This window comes from Xenopus tropicalis, chromosome 3, assembly GCF_000004195.4.
Source record: "Xenopus tropicalis strain Nigerian chromosome 3, UCB_Xtro_10.0, whole genome shotgun sequence".
Taxonomy (NCBI): Eukaryota; Metazoa; Chordata; class Amphibia; order Anura; family Pipidae; genus Xenopus; species Xenopus tropicalis.
Window position 1 is genome coordinate 111,105 of NC_030679.2, and position 21,291 is coordinate 132,395.

General features: G+C 47.6%; 1 protein-coding gene across 3 annotated transcripts in view; it reads left to right on the plus strand.

Annotated features, from left to right (window-relative positions):
* The window catches only part of ptpro (protein tyrosine phosphatase, receptor type O), a 57,317-nt gene that overhangs the window by 22,469 nt on the left and 13,557 nt on the right, over positions 1–21,291 (plus strand). The window contains exons 10-17 of one of the 3 annotated variants that reach the window (XM_031897598.1): positions 543–651; positions 5,295–5,446; positions 7,521–7,641; positions 11,361–11,503; positions 12,737–12,869; positions 13,022–13,142; positions 14,080–14,148; positions 15,133–15,216. In XM_031897598.1, the coding sequence (XP_031753458.1) occupies positions 543–651; positions 5,295–5,446; positions 7,521–7,641; positions 11,361–11,503; positions 12,737–12,869; positions 13,022–13,142; positions 14,080–14,148; positions 15,133–15,216 (932 nt within the window). 3 annotated transcript variants of the gene reach the window in all.

The following is a 21,291-nucleotide window of genomic DNA, read 5'->3' on the forward strand; positions in this document are numbered from 1 at the left end:
CGTGTGCTCCACGTGTTCCGTGTGCTCCACATGTTCCTTGTGCTCCACGTGTTCCGTGTGCTCCACATGTTCCTTTTGCTCCACGTGTTCCGCGTGCTCCACATGTTCCTTTTGCTCCACGTGTTCCGTGTGCTCCACATGTTCCTTTTGCTCCACGTGTTCCGTGTGCTCCACATGTTCCTTTTGCTCCACGTGTTCCGTGTGCTCCACATGTTCCGTGTGCTCTGCATGTTCCTTTTGCTCCACGTGTTCCGTGTGCTCCACATGTTCCTTTTGCTCCACGTGTTCCTTTTGCTCCACGTGTTCCGTGTGCTCCACATGTTCCTTTTGCTCCACGTGTTCCGTGTGCTCCACATGTTCCTTTTGCTCCACGTGTTCCGTGTGCTCCACATGTTCCGTGTGCTCTGCATGTTCCTTTTGCTCCACGTGTTCCACGCGCTGATGTGTGTACCTCCCAATACATTAATGTGCCACTTTTCAGATGTACCTTCTAATGCAAAAATTCCACGTGTGGAGGTGTCTCATTGCTGTTTCTGTTGCAGAAAGTGACCCATTTGCTCCCAGCCTGGTACTACAAATTCAGGGTGACGATGGTAACGTGGGGGGAACCCCAGCTCAGTTGCTGTGACACCACTGTGAGTTTTGTAACAGGTAAGTCCATTACATGGAGAATCTCTGTTTAACCCCCCCCCCCCCCCCTTTATAGCATTAAAGGACATGTCAACCCCAAAAATAATAAAACATAATATTAATAAAAAAAGAAACATAATTTTCTTGTAATTTCTATTTCTTTTTAAACAATGTTGCAAAGCTCAGTCTCCCCCAGCGAGTCAGGTCTGTCAGGCTGCTGCCTTGTGTTACACTGTTTCAGGGGTCAGTCTCTCCCAGCGAGTCAGGTCTGTCAGGCTGCTGCCCTGTGTTACACTGTTTCAGGGGTCAGTCTCCTCCAGTGAGTCAGGTCTGTCAGGCTGCTGCCTTGTGTTACACTGTTTCAGGGGTCAGTCTCCCCCAGCGAGTCAGGTCTGTCAGGCTGCTGCCTTGTGTTACACTGTTTCAGGGGTCAGTCTCCCCCAGCGAGTCAGGTCTGTCAGGCTGCTGCCTTGTGTTACACTGTTTCAGGGGTCAGTCTCCCCCAGCGAGTCAGGTCTGTCAGGCTGCTGCCTTGTGTTACAGTGTTTCAGGGGTCAGTCTCCCCCAGCGAGTCAGGTCTGTCAGGCTGCTGCCCTGTGTTACACTGTTTCAGGGGTCAGTCTCCCCCAGCGAGTCAGGTCTGTCAGGCTGCTGCCTTGTGTTACACTGTTTCAGGGGTCAGTCTCCTCCAGCGAGTCAGGTCTGTCAGGCTGCTGCCTTGTGTTACAGTGTTTCAGGGGTCAGTCTCCCCCAGCGAAACAGGTCTGTCAGGCTGCTGCCTTGTGTTACACTGTTTCAGGGGTCAGTCTCCCCCAGCGAGTCAGGTCTGTCAGCCTGCTGCCTTGTGTTACACTGTTTCAGGGGTCAGTCTCCCCCAGCGAGTCAGGTCTGTCAGGCTGCTGCCTTGTGTTACACTGTTTCAGGGATCAGTCTCCACCAGCGAGTCAGGTCTGTCAGGCTGCTGCCTTGTGTTATACTGTTTCAGGGGTCAGTCTCCCCCAGCGAGTCAGGTCTGTCAGGCTGCTGCCTTGTGTTACATTGTTTCAGGGGTCAGTCTCCCCCAGTGAGTCAGGTCTGTCAGGCTGCTGCCCTGTGTTACAGTGTTTCAGGGGTCAATCTCCCCCAGTGAAACAGGTCTGTCAGGCTGCTGCCTTGTGTTACACTGTTTCAGGGGTCAGTCTCTCCCAGCGAGTCAGGTCTGTCAGGCTGCTGCCCTGTGTTACACTGTTTCAGGGGTCAATCTCCTCCAGTGAGTCAGGTCTGTCAGGCTGCTGCCTTGTGTTACACTGTTTCAGGGGTCAGTCTCCCCCAGTGAGTCAGGTCTGTCAGGCTGCTGCCTTGTGTTACAGTGTTTCAGGGGTCAGTCTCCCCCAGCGAAACAGGTCTGTCAGGCTGCTGCCTTGTGTTACACTGTTTCAGGGGTCAGTCTCCCCCAGCGAGTCAGGTCTGTCAGCCTGCTGCCTTGTGTTACAGTGTTTCAGGGGTCAGTCTCCCCCAGCGAGTCAGGTCTGTCAGGCTGCTGCCTTGTGTTACACTGTTTCAGGGATCAGTCTCCCCCAGCGAGTCAGGTCTGTCAGGCTGCTGCCTTGTGTTATACTGTTTCAGGGGTCAGTCTCCCCCAGCGAGTCAGGTCTGTCAGGCTGCTGCCTTGTGTTACATTGTTTCAGGGGTCAGTCTCCCCCAGCGAGTCAGGTCTGTCAGGCTGCTGCCTTGTGTTACCCTGTTTCAGGGGTCAGTCTCCCCCAGCGAGTCAGGTCTGTCAGGCTGCTGCCCTGTGTTACAGTGTTTCAGGGGTCAATCTCCCCCAGTGAAACAGGTCTGTCAGGCTGCTGCCCTGTGTTACACTGTTTCAGGGGTCAATCTCCTCCAGTGAGTCAGGTCTGTCAGGCTGCTGCCTTGTGTTACAGTGTTTCAGGGGTCAGTCTCCCCCAGCGAGTCAGATCTGTCAGGCTGCTGCCTTGTGTTACACTGTTTCAGGGGTCAGTCTCCCCCAGCGAGTCAGGTCTGTCAGGCTGCTGCCTTGTGTTACACTGTTTCAGGGGTCAGTCTCTCCCAGCGAGTCAGGTCTGTCAGGCTGCTGCCCTGTGTTACACTGTTTCAGGGGTCAATCTCCTCCAGTGAGTCAGGTCTGTCAGGCTGCTGCCTTGTGTTACAGTGTTTCAGGGGTCAGTCTCCCCCAGCGAAACAGGTCTGTCAGGCTGCTGCCTTGTGTTACACTGTTTCAGGGGTCAGTCTCCCCCAGCGAGTCAGGTCTGTCAGCCTGCTGCCTTGTGTTACACTGTTTCAGGGGTCAGTCTCCCCCAGCGAGTCAGGTCTGTCAGGCTGCTGCCTTGTGTTACACTGTTTCAGGGATCAGTCTCCCCCAGCGAGTCAGGTCTGTCAGGCTGCTGCCTTGTGTTATACTGTTTCAGGGGTCAGTCTCCCCCAGCGAGTCAGGTCTGTCAGGCTGCTGCCTTGTGTTACATTGTTTCAGGGGTCAGTCTCCCCCAGCGAGTCAGGTCTGTCAGGCTGCTGCCTTGTGTTACCCTGTTTCAGGGGTCAGTCTCCCCCAGCGAGTCAGGTCTGTCAGGCTGCTGCCCTGTGTTACAGTGTTTCAGGGGTCAATCTCCCCCAGTGAAACAGGTCTGTCAGGCTGCTGCCCTGTGTTACACTGTTTCAGGGGTCAATCTCCTCCAGTGAGTCAGGTCTGTCAGGCTGCTGCCTTGTGTTACAGTGTTTCAGGGGTCAGTCTCCCCCAGCGAGTCAGATCTGTCAGGCTGCTGCCTTGTGTTACACTGTTTCAGGGGTCAGTCTCCCCCAGCGAGTCAGGTCTGTCAGGGTGCTGCCCTGTGTTACACTGTTTCAGGGGTCAGTCTCCCCCAGCGAGTCAGGTCTGTCAGGCTGCTGCCTTGTGTTACATTGTTTCAGGGGTCAGTCTCCCCCAGCGAGTCAGGTCTGTCAGGCTGCTGCCTTGTGTTGCACTGTTTCAGGGGTCAGTCTCCCCCAGCGAGTCAGGTCTGTCAGGCTGCTGCCCTGTGTTACACTGTTTCAGGGGTCAGTCTCCCCCAGCGAGTCAGGTCTGTCAGGCTGCTGCCTTGTGTTACAGTGTTTCAGGGGTCAGTCTCCCCCAGCGAGTCAGGTCTGTCAGGCTGCTGCCCTGTGTTACACTGTTTCAGGGGTCAGTCTCCCCCAGCGAGTCAGGTCTGTCAGGCTGCTGCCCTGTGTTACAGTGTTTCAGGGGTCAGTCTCCCCCAGCGAGTCAGGTCTGTCAGGCTGCTGCCTTGTGTTACAGTGTTTCAGGGGTCAGTCTCCCCCAGCGAGTCAGGTCTGTCAGGCTGCTGCCCTGTGTTACAGTGTTTCAGGGGTCAGTCTCCCCCAGCGAGTCAGGTCTGTCAGGCTGCTGCCTTGTGTTACACTGTTTCAGGGGTCAGTCTCCCCCAGCGAGTCAGGTCTGTCAGGCTGCTGCCTTGTGTTACATTGTTTCAGGGGTCAGTCTCCCCCAGCGAGTCAGGTCTGTCAGGCTGCTGCCTTGTGTTGCACTGTTTCAGGGGTCAGTCTCCCCCAGCGAGTCAGGTCTGTCAGGCTGCTGCCCTGTGTTACACTGTTTCAGGGGTCAGTCTCCCCCAGCGAGTCAGGTCTGTCAGGCTGCTGCCTTGTGTTACAGTGTTTCAGGGGTCGGTCTCCCCCAGCGAGTCAGGTCTGTCAGGCTGCTGCCTTGTGTTACAGTGTTTCAGGGGTCAGTCTCCCCCAGCGAGTCAGGTCTGTCAGGCTGCTGCCTTGTGTTACATTGTTTCAGGGGTCGGTCTCCCCCAGCGAGTCAGGTCTGTCAGGCTGCTGCCTTGTGTTACAGTGTTTCAGGGGTCGGTCTCCCCCAGCGAGTCAGGTCTGTCAGGCTGCTGCCTTGTGTTACACTGTTTCAGGGGTCAAGAAATAATAGCCGGGCGACGAAATAATAGCCGCGTGACGAAATAATAGCCAGGCAACGAAATAATAGCCGCATGACGAAATAATAGCCGTGGGCGACGAAATAATAGCCACGCAACGAAATAATAGCCGCGTGACGAAATAATAGCCGTGGGCGACGAAATAATAGCCACGCAACGAAATAATAGCCGCGTGACGAAATAATAGCCGCGGGCGATGAAATAATAGCCGCGTGACAAAATAATAGCCCGTGATAAAATAATAGCCGCGTGATAAAATAATAGCCCGTGATAAAATAATAGCCAGGCAACGAAATAATAGCCGCGTGACTAAATAATAGCCGTGGGCGATGAAATAATAGCCACGCAACGAAATAATAGCCGCGTGACGAAATAATAGCCGCGGGCGATGAAATAATAGCCGCGTGACGAAATAATAGCCGCGGGCGATGAAATAATAGCCGCGTGACGAAATAATAGCCGCGGGCGATGAAATAATAGCCGCGTGACGAAATAATAGCCGCGGGCGATGAAATAATAGCCGCGGGTGACTTTTTTTTTTGACATGCAACATTTTTGCTGTTTCGCAAATCTTTTGAAAGATTCGCAAATTTTTCGGCGAAGCGAAACGGGACAGATTCGCTCATCACTAATAACAACCCGTCACTGTCAAATTGGAACTTGGGATTTTATTTCATAGATGAGAGTTTAGTCCCTTTCGCCTGTTTCTTTACAAATAATTGTGTACTTTCCCTTTAACAGCGCCAGTGGCCCCCCAGATCACCAGCGTGGAATATTCTAATGGGCTTCTTCACATCACATGGGCCTATGGGGATGGGGCGTTTGATCTGTCGCATTCAAGGATATTGCACTGGCAAGTGATTGCCGAAGGAAAGAATCGAATTAAAAAGAGTGTAAGCTGCGCTCCAAGCTCCCGTCACTAGCGGCTTTGCTTTCATTCGGTTTCTCTCATGGATCGTTATTAGCAAATAAGTCTCCTAATGCCAAATGGTTACATCCAATTAAAGGGATTTGCTGGTGCAAACGGTGTCATGGCCTCCACCTGAGGTTCCTCTCTGCCTTGTGTAGATAAGAGCAAGGTGGGCATTTCTACATGGCACTAAGCAACTGCTCCACTTCTGCAATGAAAGGGGCAGAGTGGAGAGGGGCAAAGGGGTGAGGGGCAGAGGGATAAGGAGCAGAGGGGTGAGGGGCAGAGGGATAAGGAGCAGAGGGGTGAGGGGCAGAGGGGCAGAGGGATAAGGAGCAGAGGGGTGAGGGGCAGAGGGATAAGGAGCAGAGGGGTGAGGGGCAGAGGGATAAGGAGCAGAGGGGTGAGGGGCAGAGGGATAAGGAGCAGAGGGGTGAGGGGCAGAGGGATAAGGAGCAGAGGGGTGACGGGCAGAGGGATAAGGAGCAGAGACATGAGGGGCAGAGGGGTGAGGAGCAGAGAAGTGAGGGGCAGAGGGGTGAGGAGCAGGAGTAAGGAAGAAGTGAGGGGTGAGGAGCAGGAGTAAGGAGAAAAGGTTCAAAGGAGTGAGGGGCAGAGGGGTGAGGGGCAGGAGTAAGGAGAAAAGGTTCAAAGGAGTGAGGGGCAGAGGGGTGAGGGGCAGGAGTAAAGCGCAGAGAAGTGAGGGGCAGATGAGCTTGAAGTGAGGGGCAGAGGGGTGAGGGGCAGGAGTGAGGAGCAGAGAAGTGAGGGGCAGATGAGCTTGAAGTGAGTGGTGAGGGGCAGGAGCGAGGGAGTAGTGAGGAGCAGAGAAGTGAGGGGCAGATGAGCAGAGAAGTGAGGGGCAGAGGGGTGGAGTGGTGAGGGGCAGGAGTGAGGGGCAGGATTGAGGAACAGACAGGTGAGGGGTGAGGGGCAGATGAGCAGAGAAGTCAGGGGCAGAGAAGTGAGGGGCAGATGAGCAGAGAAGTGAGGGGCAGAGGGGTGGAGTGGTGAGGGGCAGGATTGAGGAACAGACAGGTGAGGGGTGAGGGGCAGATGAGCAGAGAAGTGAGGGGCAGAGAAGTGAGGGGCAGATGAGCAGAGAAGTGAGGGGCAGAGGGGTGAGAAGCAGAGAAGTGAGGGACAGAGGGGTGAGGGACTGATGAGCAGAGAAGTGAGGGGCAGAGGGGTGAGAAGCAGAGAAGTGAGGGGCAGAGGGGTGAGGGACTGATGAGCAGAAAAGTGAGGGGCAGAGGGGTGAGGGGCAGATGAGCAGAGAAGTGAGGGGCAGAGGGGTGAGGGGCAGATGAGCAGAGAAGTGAGGGGCAGATGAGCAGAGAAGTGAGGGGCAGAGGGGTGAGAAGCAGAGGGGTGAGGGGCAGATGAGCAGAGAAGTGAGGGGCAGATGAGCAGAGAAGTGAGGGGCAGAGGGGTGACAAGCAGGGAAGTGAGGGGGGAGGGGCAGATGAGCAGAGAAGTGAGGGGCAGATGAGCAGGGAAGTGAGGGGCAGAGGGGTGAGAAGCAGAGGGGTGAGGGGCAGATGAGCAGAGAAGTGAGGGGCAGAGGGGTGAGGGGCAGATGAGCAGAGAAGTGAGGGGCAGATGAGCAGGGAAGTGAGGGGCAGAGGGGTGAGAAGCAGAGGGGTGAGGGGCAGATGAGCAGAGAAGTGAGGGGCAGAGAAGTGAGGGGCAGAGGGGTGAGAAGCAGGGAAGTGAGGGGCAGAGGGTGAGGGGATATAAACATTAGCAGAAGGATTTTATACACTGCCCTTTTCCCATCAGGCAGCCATGAGATGTTACAGGGGGTGAGCAGGTTCCCCCTGAGGAGAGAGTGTGGGGATTAAAGGAAAAGCCCCAACTTCAAGCAACTGACTGTAAATGCCATCAATCTGAACTAAAATTGCCTTCATTGATGTTGTGGCCGATGGATCTTTTGGTGTCTCATTCTGAAATGTTAGGCCCCCCCCCCAGTGAAATAGACTTTATATGTCCTTTAAATCAATTTACATTTCCTCCCTGTGGCCTCAGGACTGGAAGCTTTTTCTTTGTGATTTCAGGTTTCCCGAAGTGGGACGGCAACTGTCATAAGTGTCCCCCCCGGAGACATCTATAATATCACTGTCACTGCTTGTACTGAGAGGAGCAGCAACACTTCCCTGCCCCACATTGTTACATTGGGTAGGAATTTACTCACAAATTCCCTATTCCATTCTCTATTCCATTCCCTATTCCATTCCCTATTCCATTCTCTATTCCATTCCCTAATCCATTCCTTAATCCATTCCCTATTCCATTCCCTATTCCATTCTCTATTCCATTCCCTAATCCATTCCTTAATCCATTCCCTATTCCATTCCTTAATCCATTCCCTATTCCATTCCTTAATCCATTCCCTATTCCATTCCCTAATCCATTCCTTAATCCATTCCCTAATCCATTCCCTATTCCATTCCTTAATCCATTCCCTATTCCATTCCCTAATCCATTCCCTAATTAATTCCCTATTCCATTCCTTAATCCATTCCCTATTCCATTCCTTAATCCATTCCCTATTCCATTCCCTATTCCATTCCTTAATCCACTCCCTATTCCATTCCTTAATCCATTCCCTATTCCATTCCCTATTCCATTCCTTAATCCATTCCCTATTCCATTCCTTAATCCATTCCCTATTCCATTCCCTATTCCATTCCTTAATCCACTCCCTATTCCATTCCTTAATCCATTCCCTATTTCATTCCCTAGTCCATTCCCTAATTAATTCCCTATTCCATTCCTTAATCCATTCCCTATTCCATTCCGAATTAATTCCTTATTCCATTCTCTATTCCATTCTTTATTCCACTCCCTATTCCATTCCCTAATCCATTCCTTAATCCATTCCATATTTCATTCCTTAATATTTCATATTTCATTCCTTAATACATTCCCTATTCCATTCCCTAATCCATTCCCTATTCCTTTCCCTAATCCATTCCCTATTCCATTCCCTAATCCATTCCCTAATCCATTCCCTATTCCATTCCCTATTCCATTCCCTAATCCTTTCCCTAATCCATTCCCTATTCCATTCCTTAATCCATTCCATATTTCATTCCTTAATACATTCCCTATTCCATTCCTTAATCCATTCCCTATTCCATTCCCTATTCCATTCCCTATTCCATTCCCTAATCCATTCCCTATTCCATTCCCTAATCCATTCCCTATTCCATTCCCTAATCCATTCCCTAATCCATTCCCTATTCCATTCCCTAATCCTTTCCCTAATCCATTCCCTAATCCATTCCCTATTCCATTCCCTAATCCATTCCATATTTCATTCCTTAATACATTCCCTCTTCCATTCCTTAATCCATTCCCTATTCCATTCCCTATTCCTTTCCTTTATCCATTCCCTATTCCTTTCCTTAATCCATTCCCTAATCCATTCCCTAATCCATTCCCTATTCCATTCCCTTTCCCATTCCCTAATCCATTCCCGATTCTATTCCCTATTCCATTCCCTAATCCTTTCCCTAATCCATTCCCTATTCCATTCCCTATTCCATTTCCTATTCCATTCCCTAATCCTTTCCCTAATCCATTCCCTAATCCATTCCCTATTCCATTCCCTAATCCTTTCCCTAATCCATTCCCTATTCCATTCCCTAATCCTTTCCCTAATCCATTCCCTATTCCATTCCCTATTCCATTCCCTATTCCATTCCCTAATCCTTTCCCTATTCCATTCCCTATTCCATTCCCTAATCCATTCCCTATTCCATTCCCTATTCCATTCCCTATTCCATTCCCTAATCCATTCCCTATTCCATTCCCTATTCCATTCCCTATTCCATTCCCTTATCCTTTCCCTAATCCATTCCCTATTCCATTCCCTAATCCATTCCCTATTCCATTCCCTTTTCCATTCCCTAATCCTTTCCCTAATCCATTCCCTATTCCATTCCCTAATCCATTCCCTATTCCATTCCCTATTCCATTCCTTAATCCATTCCCTATTCCATTCCTTAATCCACTCCCTATTCCATTCCTTAATCCATTCCCTATTTCATTCCCTAGTCCATTCCCTAATTAATTCCCTATTCCATTCCTTAATCCATTCCCTATTCCATTCCGAATTAATTCCTTATTCCATTCTCTATTCCATTCTTTATTCCACTCCCTATTCCATTCCCTAATCCATTCCTTAATCCATTCCATATTTCATTCCTTAATACATTCCCTATTCCATTCCCTATTCCATTCCCTAATCCTTTCCCTATTCCATTCCCTATTCCATTCCCTATTCCATTCCCTAATCCATTCCCTATTCCATTCCCTATTCCATTCCCTATTCCATTCCCTTTTCCTTTCCCTAATCCATTCCCTATTCCATTCCCTAATCCATTCCCTATTCCATTCCCTTTTCCATTCCCTAATCCTTTCCCTAATCCATTCCCTATTCCATTCCTTAATCCATTCCATATTTCATTCCTTAATACATTCCCTATTCCATTCCTTAATCCATTCCCTATTCCATTCCCTATTCCATTCCCTATTCCATTCCCTAATCCATTCCCTATTCCATTCCCTAATCCATTCCCTAATCCATTCCCTATTCCATTCCCTATTCCATTCCCTAATCCTTTCCCTAATCCATTCCCTAATCCATTCCCTATTCCATTCCCTAATCCATTCCATATTTCATTCCTTAATACATTCCCTCTTCCATTCCTTAATCCATTCCCTATTCCATTCCCTATTCCATTCCCTATTCCTTTCCTTTATCCATTCCCTATTCCTTTCCTTAATCCATTCCCTAATCCATTCCCTAATCCATTCCCTATTCCATTCCCTAATCCATTCCCTATTCCATTCCCTTTCCCATTCCCTAATCCATTCCCGATTCTATTCCCTATTCCATTCCCTAATCCTTTCCCTAATCCATTCCCTATTCCATTCCCTATTCCATTCCCTATTCCATTTCCTATTCCATTCCCTAATCCTTTCCCTAATCCATTCCCTAATCCATTCCCTATTCCATTCCCTAATCCTTTCCCTAATCCATTCCCTATTCCATTCCCTATTCCATTCCCTATTCCATTCCCTAATCCTTTCCCTATTCCATTCCCTATTCCATTCCCTATTCCATTCCCTAATCCATTCCCTATTCCATTCCCTATTCCATTCCCTATTCCATTCCCTTATCCTTTCCCTAATCCATTCCCTATTCCATTCCCTATTCCATTCCCTATTCCATTCCCTAATCCATTCCCTATTCCATTCCCTTTTCCATTCCCTATTCCATTCCCTATTCCATTCCCTAATCCATTCCATATTCCATTCCCTATTCCATTCCCTAATCCATTCCCTATTCCATCCCCTATTCCATTCCCTATTCCATTCCCTATTCCATTCCCTATTCTATTCCCTATTCCATTCCCTTTTCCATTCCCTATTCCGTTCCCTATTCCATTCCCTATTGCATTCCTTCATCCGTTTCTTCAAACAAACTAGAGAGCAATTTAACACTCAGGGCCCTCAGAACTCAGTAAGCTCTTGTGTCCAGGGCTTTGTGCTCTGCACCTTATGCCGGACCCAGATATGGGTTGGGAGCACAGAACTGGTGGGTGCAAGACACCCCACTTGCGCATTATGCAATTAGAGGGGGTCATGGGAAAGCTACTATGTGCCCCCACCAGCCTGACCCTCATGACTGTTACCTAACTGGGGGAAGCACTTTGCACTCAGTACTGGGGGCCTACGGTGTAGGGTACGGGACAGGGTGTAAAAGTGCATAAAACATGGCGGTTTGACCCTGTTGCTCTGCACTTTGGGCCTCATTGTGTAAAGCTGTAACTTTGTAGTTTTACGGTTCCCTCATCCCTAAGGTGCTTTCACTTTGCTCCAATCAGATCCTGCGCCAATAAGAACTCTCTTTGCCGTGAACAAAACGCAGACGTCGGTGACACTCCTGTGGGTGGAGGAAGGAATCGCAGATTATTTTGAGGTGTCCTGTTGGCAGAACCGAGAGCCCGGCGCCGAGACAAACCAGAAGGTAATAGGGACACACTGAATCCACCATTTGCCTGGGGATTTGGCTGAATGGTTTTTCAAGACTTGGATCCATTGTTTTGTCTGAACCAAATGCAGTCTGTAAATGCCAAGGGTTTGAGGCAGGGATCCCCAACCTTTCAAAAATAACTCCTAAGTTTGGGGGCACAGAGAGCAACATCCAAGGGGTTGTGGAGCAACATGTTGCCCCCGAGCCACTGTTGGGGATCACTGGTTTGGGGCATCTCTAGGTTTGACTCTGATAAAAAGTGACCTCTTAGCAACTTCTGTTTATCTTTGGCTACAGAACCTGGTTATTAGGAAGATAAGCCATAGCAACCAGATAGTATGAACAGTGTTAAACTAGAAAGCTAAAGATCAGATTCCCCTGGCAGCTCATTATAATTATTCTACCAATCCCAATGTTATTGGCCTATTAATGGCAATGTGGGAAAGTAACCCTTTACTGCCTGCACCATAAATTGTACCAGAGTTTCAATCGACACTTATGGGCTTATTTATTAGTTTTAGATTTTGTGCATTTGAGTTTGTTTTTCTAAATTGAATAAACTCACATATCGAATGCTTTATTAATGTGTGATTGAAAAAACTCAAATAGCTTGAATATCTCCAATTGAAAATACGGCTTGACTTTGCCAAACTTCCATTGACTTCTATAGAAACTCACAAGCTTTTAGACTTTTTTTACATTCAAGTTTTCGGGTTTTTAGCACTTAATAAATACCTTTTTATTCGAGTATTTGAACCATTATTTGAATTTGAGTTTTATTAGGACAAACTTGACCTGTGAAAAAAATATCAAAGTCGAGCATCGATAAATCACCCCCTTAGATTATTCCCAAGGAGATGCAAATCTTGTATCACTATGCTGTGTCCATAACATATATATATATAATATAATAATAATAATATATATATAATAATAATAATATATTAGTAATGACCCTACTGTGACAAGAGTGCGGCCTCCATAACTTGCTACTATATCCCTGCATGTTTATATAGTGGTGCCGTGTATGTCAGTAATGTGATTGGGCAATGGAGAGAGATGTATAGATAAAGCGCTAGATGCACATAGCAGTAGATGGGGATAGATAGGGCTGGATAGATAGATAAATGGACAGACAGACAGATGGATTTTCCCGTTATAATGGGCACAATGTACAATTGCTTATAATGTACAATGAGGTTAATTCTACCCGATGGTTCTTCCAAGGATCCTGTTGCTGTTTTCTCCCACATTGTGACAATCTCAAGTCTCCAGCCGGACACCTCCTATAACTGCAGTGTGACCAGCATCAGCCACCGTACCCCCAGCGCCCCCACCTTCCTCACCGTGTCCACTCTGGGTAAGTACTCGGGGCTGAATACGTTGGGGTGGCTGCTGTCCATTGTGTAGGGTCCAAGTGACTGTAATTGCTTCAGCTACAGTGAAATAGGTACTGACCCAAATGAATACACAGCCCAGGCTAATGCACACATTGGGATTTCTGTTTTGCAGTTGCTGAGTTGAACCCCAATGTGGTGGTTATTTCGGTGCTGGCATTGCTGAGCGTCCTGCTGATAGCGCTGCTCTTTCTCATGCTGATTGTGCTGCGGAGAAAGCACCTACAGATGTCCAGGTCAGATGTGTCCATAGGGAAAAGGGGGATCAGTGAGACTGCCAGCATCACCCCCAAATCTGCACACACTGCTCAGGGCAGTTATTAATGTATTGGCTAAAAGTGTGATATTATTATCAGACACATTTACTCTTCTCTCTGTCTGTGGCTCCTGTACCCCTCTCCCTGTATGTGGCCCCTGCTCCTGTACCCCTCTCCCTGTCTGAGGCCCCTGCTCCTGTACCCCTCTCCCTGTCTGAGGCCCCTGCTCCTGTACCCCTCTCCCTGTCTGAGGCCCCTGCTCCTGTACCCCTCTCCCTGGCTGAGGCCCCTGCTCCTGTACCCCTCTCCCTGTCTGAGGCCCCTGCTCCTGTACCCCTCTCCCTGGCTGAGGCCCCTGCCTGTCACTTATTACTATGTATACAGCAGCTTCCACTACTTTAACACCTCCTGACTCTGCATCACTGAATAGTTTTTTATATTTGATTATTTATTGACGTTTTCTGTAGTTCTTAGTGGGTTGTGTCAGTGGGTAGTGTCAGTGGGTTGTGTCAGTGGGTAGTGTCAGTGGGTAGTGTCAGTGGGTTGTGTCAGTGGGTTTTGTCAGTGGGTAGTGTCAGTGGGTTGTGTCAGTGGGTAGTGTCAGTGGGTAGTGTCAATGGGTTGTGTCAGTGGGTAGTGTCAGTGGGTAGTGTCAGTGGGTAGTGTCAGTGGGTTGTGTCAGTGGGTAGTGTCAGTGGGTAGTGTCAGTGGGTTGTGTCAGTGGGTAGTGTCAGTGGGTTGTGTCAGTGGGTTGTGTCAGTGGGTAGGGCAGTTGCTCTGAAACTGAGGGGTTTTGGTGTCTGTGTTACAGAAACACAGAGGGAGCCCAGTTGGCCAGTAACTGATACAAAGGGAACATGTAGGGACTCCCCTTACTCCATTATTCCCAAAACCACTAATCGTCTCTCTCTAACAGGGACTGTGGAGCTGGAACCTTTGTCAATTTTGCCTCATTGGAAAAAGATGGAAAACTTCCCTACAACTGGTGAGTGTTGGGCAGGCGCCCACTGGGCATTTCCATGGCATACGGTGCCCTATCGGCACTTTAGGGGTAACTGAACAGTTATAATTCCCATTCTAAGGGAACCCCTCAAGCACAAGATGCAGTCTCTCTAAGATCTGGGCAATGTGGGGGCATCAGATTGGCAATTAGTTATATTGTTTTCCCATTGGGAAGGTGCCAGAATCGGGGTGCAGCCAAGATGAACTTGTTCTTGTGGAGAAATCCAATAAGAATTGGTGGAAGGGATCTGGGTAAATTGACCCCCAGGTGAGACTGGGGGGTTGCAGCCAACAGACTGTGCCCCTGGCTACTGGGTGTAGGTAGAAGTAATGGGTCTCCTATGGATCTCATGGTCCTTCCGTCTTTTCCTCCATGGAGCAGAATTGGTTTAGACTAAATAATACTCCTTATTGTAACCCTAACCCATCTTATAAGAAGGAACATTCACTTAAAGGATCTTCCCTAAACAGCACCAGAACCCAATTTTGGACCCTGCCTCATAGAACCCTAAATCAGTGGTGGCTAAACTTATGCTTCACACGGTAGGCTGAAATTTCCTTGTTGGGCAGCTTTGGGCTACAATGTGTCCCAAATGCCACCCATATGTTTTATCACCACAGACACCTCCCCCCCCATGACACCCATTAACGTAGATGTAGATAGGGATCATTGGGCATCCAAACTCTATTACGTCACAACATGAGGGTTTGAGGGTCCCTTCTTTGTCTTCATCAAACAGTGTGTGTTGCCCCCTCCTCTTCCTCTTGGAGTTTATTTGCCCCTCATCCCATTTGTTTCCCTGTATGTCCTGGTTACATTGATTCATATCTTGTCTGTTGCTGTCTTTAAAGGCAAACTAATACATACATTTTCATAGTGGGGCTCTTTTTTCATTTGTGTTTATTTTATTAGGCACCGCCCATTCGTTCTGACTAACTCCCTGTCTCTCTTTATTAATACTCACAGGCGTAGGAGTATATTTGCCTTTCTAACAGTTCTCCCCTCTTGCCTCTGGACTGATTATCTGTTGGCTTTTTATATTAACCCTTGGTAAGTCTTTAACCTCTCGGTGGCACCTATTTACTTCATTTCTTTAGTACCAGTAATAAATTTATTTTCTCTTCTTCTATTGAGTTGGGCAAAGTATGTCCTTATCTAAGCCAATAAATGAACTGCTTTTTCTTTTGTCTCCTTGAATTGCACTCGGTTGGCTGGTAAGTGCCAAACATTGAATGAGACTGTTATAGCAGGTTTGGGATATGATGAAGAAGGGCAGTTGTAGCAGTGCTACAGGTTTGGGATATGATGAAGGAGGGCAGTTGTAGCAGTGCTACAGGTTTGGGATATGATGTAGAAGGGCAGTTGTAGCAGTGCTACAGGTTTGGGATATGATGAAGAAGGGCAGTTGGAGCAGTGCTACAGGTTTGGGATATGATGAAGAAGGGCAGTTGGAGCAGTGCTACAGGTTTGGGATATGATGAAGAAGGGCAGTTGGAGCAGTGCTACAGGTTTGGGATATGATGAAGAAGGGCAGTTATAGCAGTGCTACAGGTTTGGGATATGATGAAGGAGGGCAGTTGTAGCAGTGCTACAGGTTTGGGATATGATGAAGAAGGGCAGTTATAGCAGTGCTACAGGTTTGGGATATGATGAAGGAGGGCAGTTGTAGCAGTGCTACAGGTTTGGGATATGATGAAGGAGGGCAGTTGGAGCAGTGCTACAGGTTTGGGATATGATGAAGGAGGGCAGTTGTAGCAGTGCTACAGGTTTGGGATATGATGAAGGAGGGCAGTTGTAGCAGTGCTACAGGTTTGGGATATGATGAAGGGGGGCAGTTATAGCAGTGCTACAGGTTTGGGATATGATGAAGGAGGGCAGTTGTAGCAGTGCTACAGGTTTGGGATATGATGAAGGAGGGCAGTTGTAGCAGTGCTACAGGTTTGGGATATGATGAAGAAGGGCAGTTGTAGCAGTGCTACAGGTTTGGGATATGATGAAGAGGGGCAGTTGTAGCAGTGCTACAGGTTTGGGATATGATGAAGAAGGGCAGTTGTAGCAGTGCTACAGGTTTGGGATATGATGAAGAGGGGCAGTTGTAGCAGTGCTACAGGTTTGGGATATGATGAAGGAGGGCAGTTGTAGCAGTGCTACAGGTTTGGGATATGATGAAGAAGGGCAGTTGTAGCAGTGCTACAGGTTTGGGATATGATGAAGAAGGGCAGTTGTAGCAGTGCTACAGGTTTGGGATATGATGAAGGAGGGCAGTTGTAGCAGTGCTACAGGTTTGGGATATGATGAAGAAGGGCAGTTGTAGCAGTGCTACAGGTTTGGGATATGATGAAGGAGGGCAGTTGTAGCAGTGCTACAGGTTTGGGATATGATGAAGAGGGGCAGTTGTAGCAGTGCTACAGGTTTGGGATATGATAAAGAGGGGCAGTTGTAGCAGTGCTACAGGTTTGGGATATGATGAAGGAGGGCAGTTGTAGCAGTGCTACAGGTTTGGGATATGATAAAGAGGGGCAGTTGTAGCAGTGCTACAGGTTTGGGATATGATGAAGGAGGGCAGTTGTAGCAGTGCTACAGGTTTGGGATATGATGAAGAAGGGCAGTTGTAGCAGTGCTACAGGTTTGGGATATGATGAAGAAGGGCAGTTGTAGCAGTGCTACAGGTTTGGGATATGATGAAGAAGGGCAGTTGTAGCAGTGCTACAGGTTTGGGATATGATGAAGAAGGGCAGTTGTAGCAGTGCTACAGGTTTGGGATATGATGAAGAAGGGCAGTTGTAGCAGTGCTACAGGTTTGGGATATGATGAAGAAGGGCAGTTGGAGCAGTGCTACAGGTTTGGGATATGATGAAGAAGGGCAGTTGTAGCAGTGCAAGCTGGATAGGTGAAGTTTATATGTGAGCAGTTTTCTTACTGATTGAGGGAAATGGGGAAAATGTTACCAAGTGAGAATTGACAGTATTATTCAGTGGATGAGGAACCTGCCGAGTCAGCAGCTTTAATCAGAAGTAAATGGAAAAGTGGGAGTAAGGCCCAGCTCAGGCCAAAAAAAGAAAAACTAATTCTGTTTAAAGAGATTCTGTCACGGGAAAACATGTTTTTTTTTCAGATTGCATCAGTTCTAATAGCACTGCTTCTGCAAAATCCTGTACTCCCCCTAGTGGTAGATATGGGAATAACAGCTAAACCAGAACTGGTGAGCATTTGCCATTGAAATATTAGGGTACAGGTATAGGACCTGTTATCCAGAATGCTCGGGACCAAGGGTATTCCGGATAAGGGGTCTTTCCATAATCTGGATCTTCATACATTACGTCTACTAAGAAATCAATAAAACATTAATTAAACCCAATAGGATTATTTTACACCCAGTAAGGTTTAATTATATCTTAGTTGGGATCAAATACAAAGCACTGTATTATTTTTTTTTTTGTAACTCAAATTTTTATTTGAAAAATTATCATGTGAAATACATAATACATATATTTTTTGAGTAATGGTATGTAATTTGCCCTATAGAGATCTTCATACTTGGGGGTGATGTGTATCCCCAGGTATTTCAGGTGGGATGTTTGCCATTTATATTTGAAGGTTTGAGTCAGTGCCTTTTTTGTGCGAGTGTCTATGTTCATGGAGAGTGCCTCTGTTTTGGACCAATTTATTTTATATCCGGAAATAGTGCTATACTGCTGGAGGGTTTTATGCAGATTGGGCAGGGAGACGGCAGGGTTGCTAATGGTAAGGAGGACATCATCTGCAAATAATGACATTGGCTGCAAGAGGTTCGATGCTGATTGCGTATAGTAGTGGGGATAATGGGCACCCCTGACGGGTCCCGTTGTTTATTGAAATTGGGGTTCCTCCATCTCCGTTTAATTTTAGGTATGCTTTGGGGTTAGAATATAGGAGCTTTACTGCTTGTAGAAATGGGCCTCTGAATCCCATGTGTTGTAAGAGTTTGACCATAAAGCTCCAGTCTAAGCGATCAAATGCTTTTTCAGCATCTAGGCTGAGCACTGTGGTTGGGAGTTTTAATTTTTGATAGTGTCGAAAATGTCTGTAGTTCTCCTGGTGTTGTCTCCTGCCTGCCTTCCCATTATGAAGCCAACCTGGTCCAGGTAGTATTCTGGCTAATCTGTTGGCCAGTATCTTTGTAAAAAATTTTAAATCGCAGTTTAATAACGCTATAGGTCGGTAATTGGCACATAAAGTAAAGTCTTTCCCTTCTTTTGGTAGTAGTGTTATGTTTGAGGATAGCATTGTATCTGGGATGGCTTCCCTACCTCTTAAAAAGTCGTTAAATAGGCCCACTAAAAATTTTGCAGTAAGAGTTAGGGAAGCCATCTGGGCCCGGTGATTTTTGGGAGGGGAGCGACTTTATTACGTCAAGGAGTTCTTCAACTGGTATATCTCTGTTTAGTTTCTCCAGTTCCTCAGTTGTAAGTTTAGGTAATTTGCAGTCTTGGAGGAAGGAGGCTAGTGTACTAGACAGGTCGGCTTCACAATGGGAAGGGGCATCTGTTAGGTTGTATAAAGTTGAGTAATATTTATGAAATGCCTGTGCAATCTGTCTAGGGTCGTATGTTAAGTCCCCGGTACCTGTTTGTATAGAGAGAATTTGAGACTGATTATAGCTTTTTTTCAGTTGTTGGGCTAGGATTGTGTGGGCTTTGTTTCCTGATTGATAGTATCGTCTTTTGGTCCAAATCATTGTTTTTTCTGCACTTTTGAGGGCGCTCTGTTTTAGTAGATTGCGGGCAGACTGAATTTCGTGCAGTAATGCTGGAGTGGGGTTAGTGTTATAGGAGGTCTCTAAGTTTTTGAGTTTAGTTTCTAAGTTGTGGGTTTCAGTGCGTCTGGCGGATTGTTTAGCTGTTGAGAGGGCTATAAGTTGACCCCTAATTGTAGCCTTGTGGGCTTCCCATAGAAGTGCCTTTGATGTTACTAAATCTTTATTAAGGGTGAAGTATTCTTTAATGGAGTCAAGAACCTTGTCCTTTGTTTCTATGTTGTGTAATATGGTCTCATTGAGACGCCAATGTGATTGTTTTGGGATGCTGTGTGGTAGTGAGATAGATACTGTGATGGGGGCGTGGTCAGACCAGGAAATGGCTTGTATGGAGGACTCTATAGGGTGCTTCAGGCATTGGGGCGAAACAAAGAAATAGTCTAATCTAGTAGAAATTTTGTGGGGCGAAGAATAGAATGTATACCTCCTTTCCTTAGGGTGTTTAATACGCCAAATGTCAAGCAAAGAATGGGCTCTCAGCATTGATCTGAACTGTTTAGCTTGGTGTGTGAGTCGGGCTTTGGGGTTAGGGGGGTTGTCCCTATCAAGTATATCTGAATGTACCATATTAAAGTCTCCCCTATAATAGTTATGGGGGCCGTTGTTTTGGCTAGTTTGGATAATACCTTTCTCAGTGTATGAAGTTGCTTTACATTCGGGAGGTATACATTCACAAGTATGATAGGAATGCTGACATAGGTGCCCTGCAGCAGGAGGTAGTGGCCTCTAGGGTCTGCAATTTGCTTAGTTAGAGATTGAACTGTGCTTTGATATTTACGATACCATTTAGTTAAGAAAGAAATGAAGAAAAAGGGAAGGAGAAGGGAAACAGGGGAGCACTTGAATAAGGATTCATTGGTGAGTGGTTTGGTGAGAGCGGGGGGGGGGGAGTGGGTTGTCGTAGTGGACAGTGACCTGAGGGTACCATTTTGTGGTATTACGCGGTTGTATTAGCAATAACCTTATGTGCTATACTCCGATGCTTACAGTACCCCCTGGTTGTGAAAGAAATAGGGAGAGAAAGAAAGGGAAGGTAGGAAAAAGAAGAGAGGGGAAGAGAGGAGGGGGGAGGGCAATAGAGTAAAAGTTCACTGGCAAATGACCCGGTGGGAGCAAAGGAGAGGGGGAGAAATAGACTGATGTAAGAGATCAGTTATAGGGATGTTACCCTTAATTTGGTAACTGTGGGCACTTTAGACGAGGTACTAAGGTTGTTGTACCGATGCCGGTAGGAACGTCCAGGCTTCATGGTGTGTGCCGTCCAAGATCGTGGGGCTCTGCCAGCGGGATTTATCATAGTCATTATGGTGCAGGTTTATCCGCGGCTGTTTCGGCTGGGATGGTTTTTTAGTGCAGTCAGGTTAGCGGTCCGGGCGTCGGAGATGGCCGCCGTGGAGATCTTGGTAGGTTAGGACCGACTCTTTCCCATTCGGTGGTCAATCTGCTTGGGGACTTCTGTGGCTCGGGTTCCGTCTGTGGTATCGGTGGTAGGCCCATGGCAAGTAGGAATCTCTTGGCTTGTTGAGGGTCCATGAGTGTGTATTGCTGTCCATTGCTGGTAGCGATCAACTTGAACGGGAACCCCCATCTGTAGCTGATGTTGTGGGCCCTTAGATGCTGTGTTACCTGTTTCAGTTCTCTCCTCTTGGCTAGTGTAATTGGAGAAATATCGTTGTATATCTGTAGCTTAGTTCCTTGGAAGTCCACATGGGGAAGCATCTTAGTGTGGGCTAGTACTTGCTCCTTACTTTCAAAGTAGTGGCAGCAAAGAATAACATCTCTGGGAGTTTGTTGAGTAGGCCTTCTGGGTCCTAGAGCTCTGTGCGCCCGATTGAATCGCCATGCTTCCGCTGGCAAATCGGGACATAGTGTTGAGAATAGTGTTCTGAGGTATTGTCTGAGGTCTTTGGGCTGTACATTTTCGGGGATACCTCTGATCCTTAAATTCTGTCTGCGGTTCCTATTCTCTAGGTCCTCACAGTGTGCTTTTAGAGAGGTTAGTTCCTCTTTCATGGTCAGTAGGTCATCCTCTAGTATGTTATGGCGGACAATAATGTTGTCTGAGACAGTCTCCAAGTGGTCAACTCGTTGACCTAGTGAAAAGATGTCTGCCCTGATCTCTTGTACTGCTGCTTTAACTGACTCGGTTATTGCCGCTGAGAGAGAGTCTCGTAAGTCGAGAGCTGTTTTATAAGTATATCTGTGGTCACAGTTTGAGTCAGTGTGGTCCGTACCTTCCGAGTGGTGAGGGGAAGCTTCCGAGTGTCTCTCCGGCGTTTGGGGCTGTGATGGCGAACTAGTCGCCGAGCTGAAGTCCGGTTCTTGTTCTC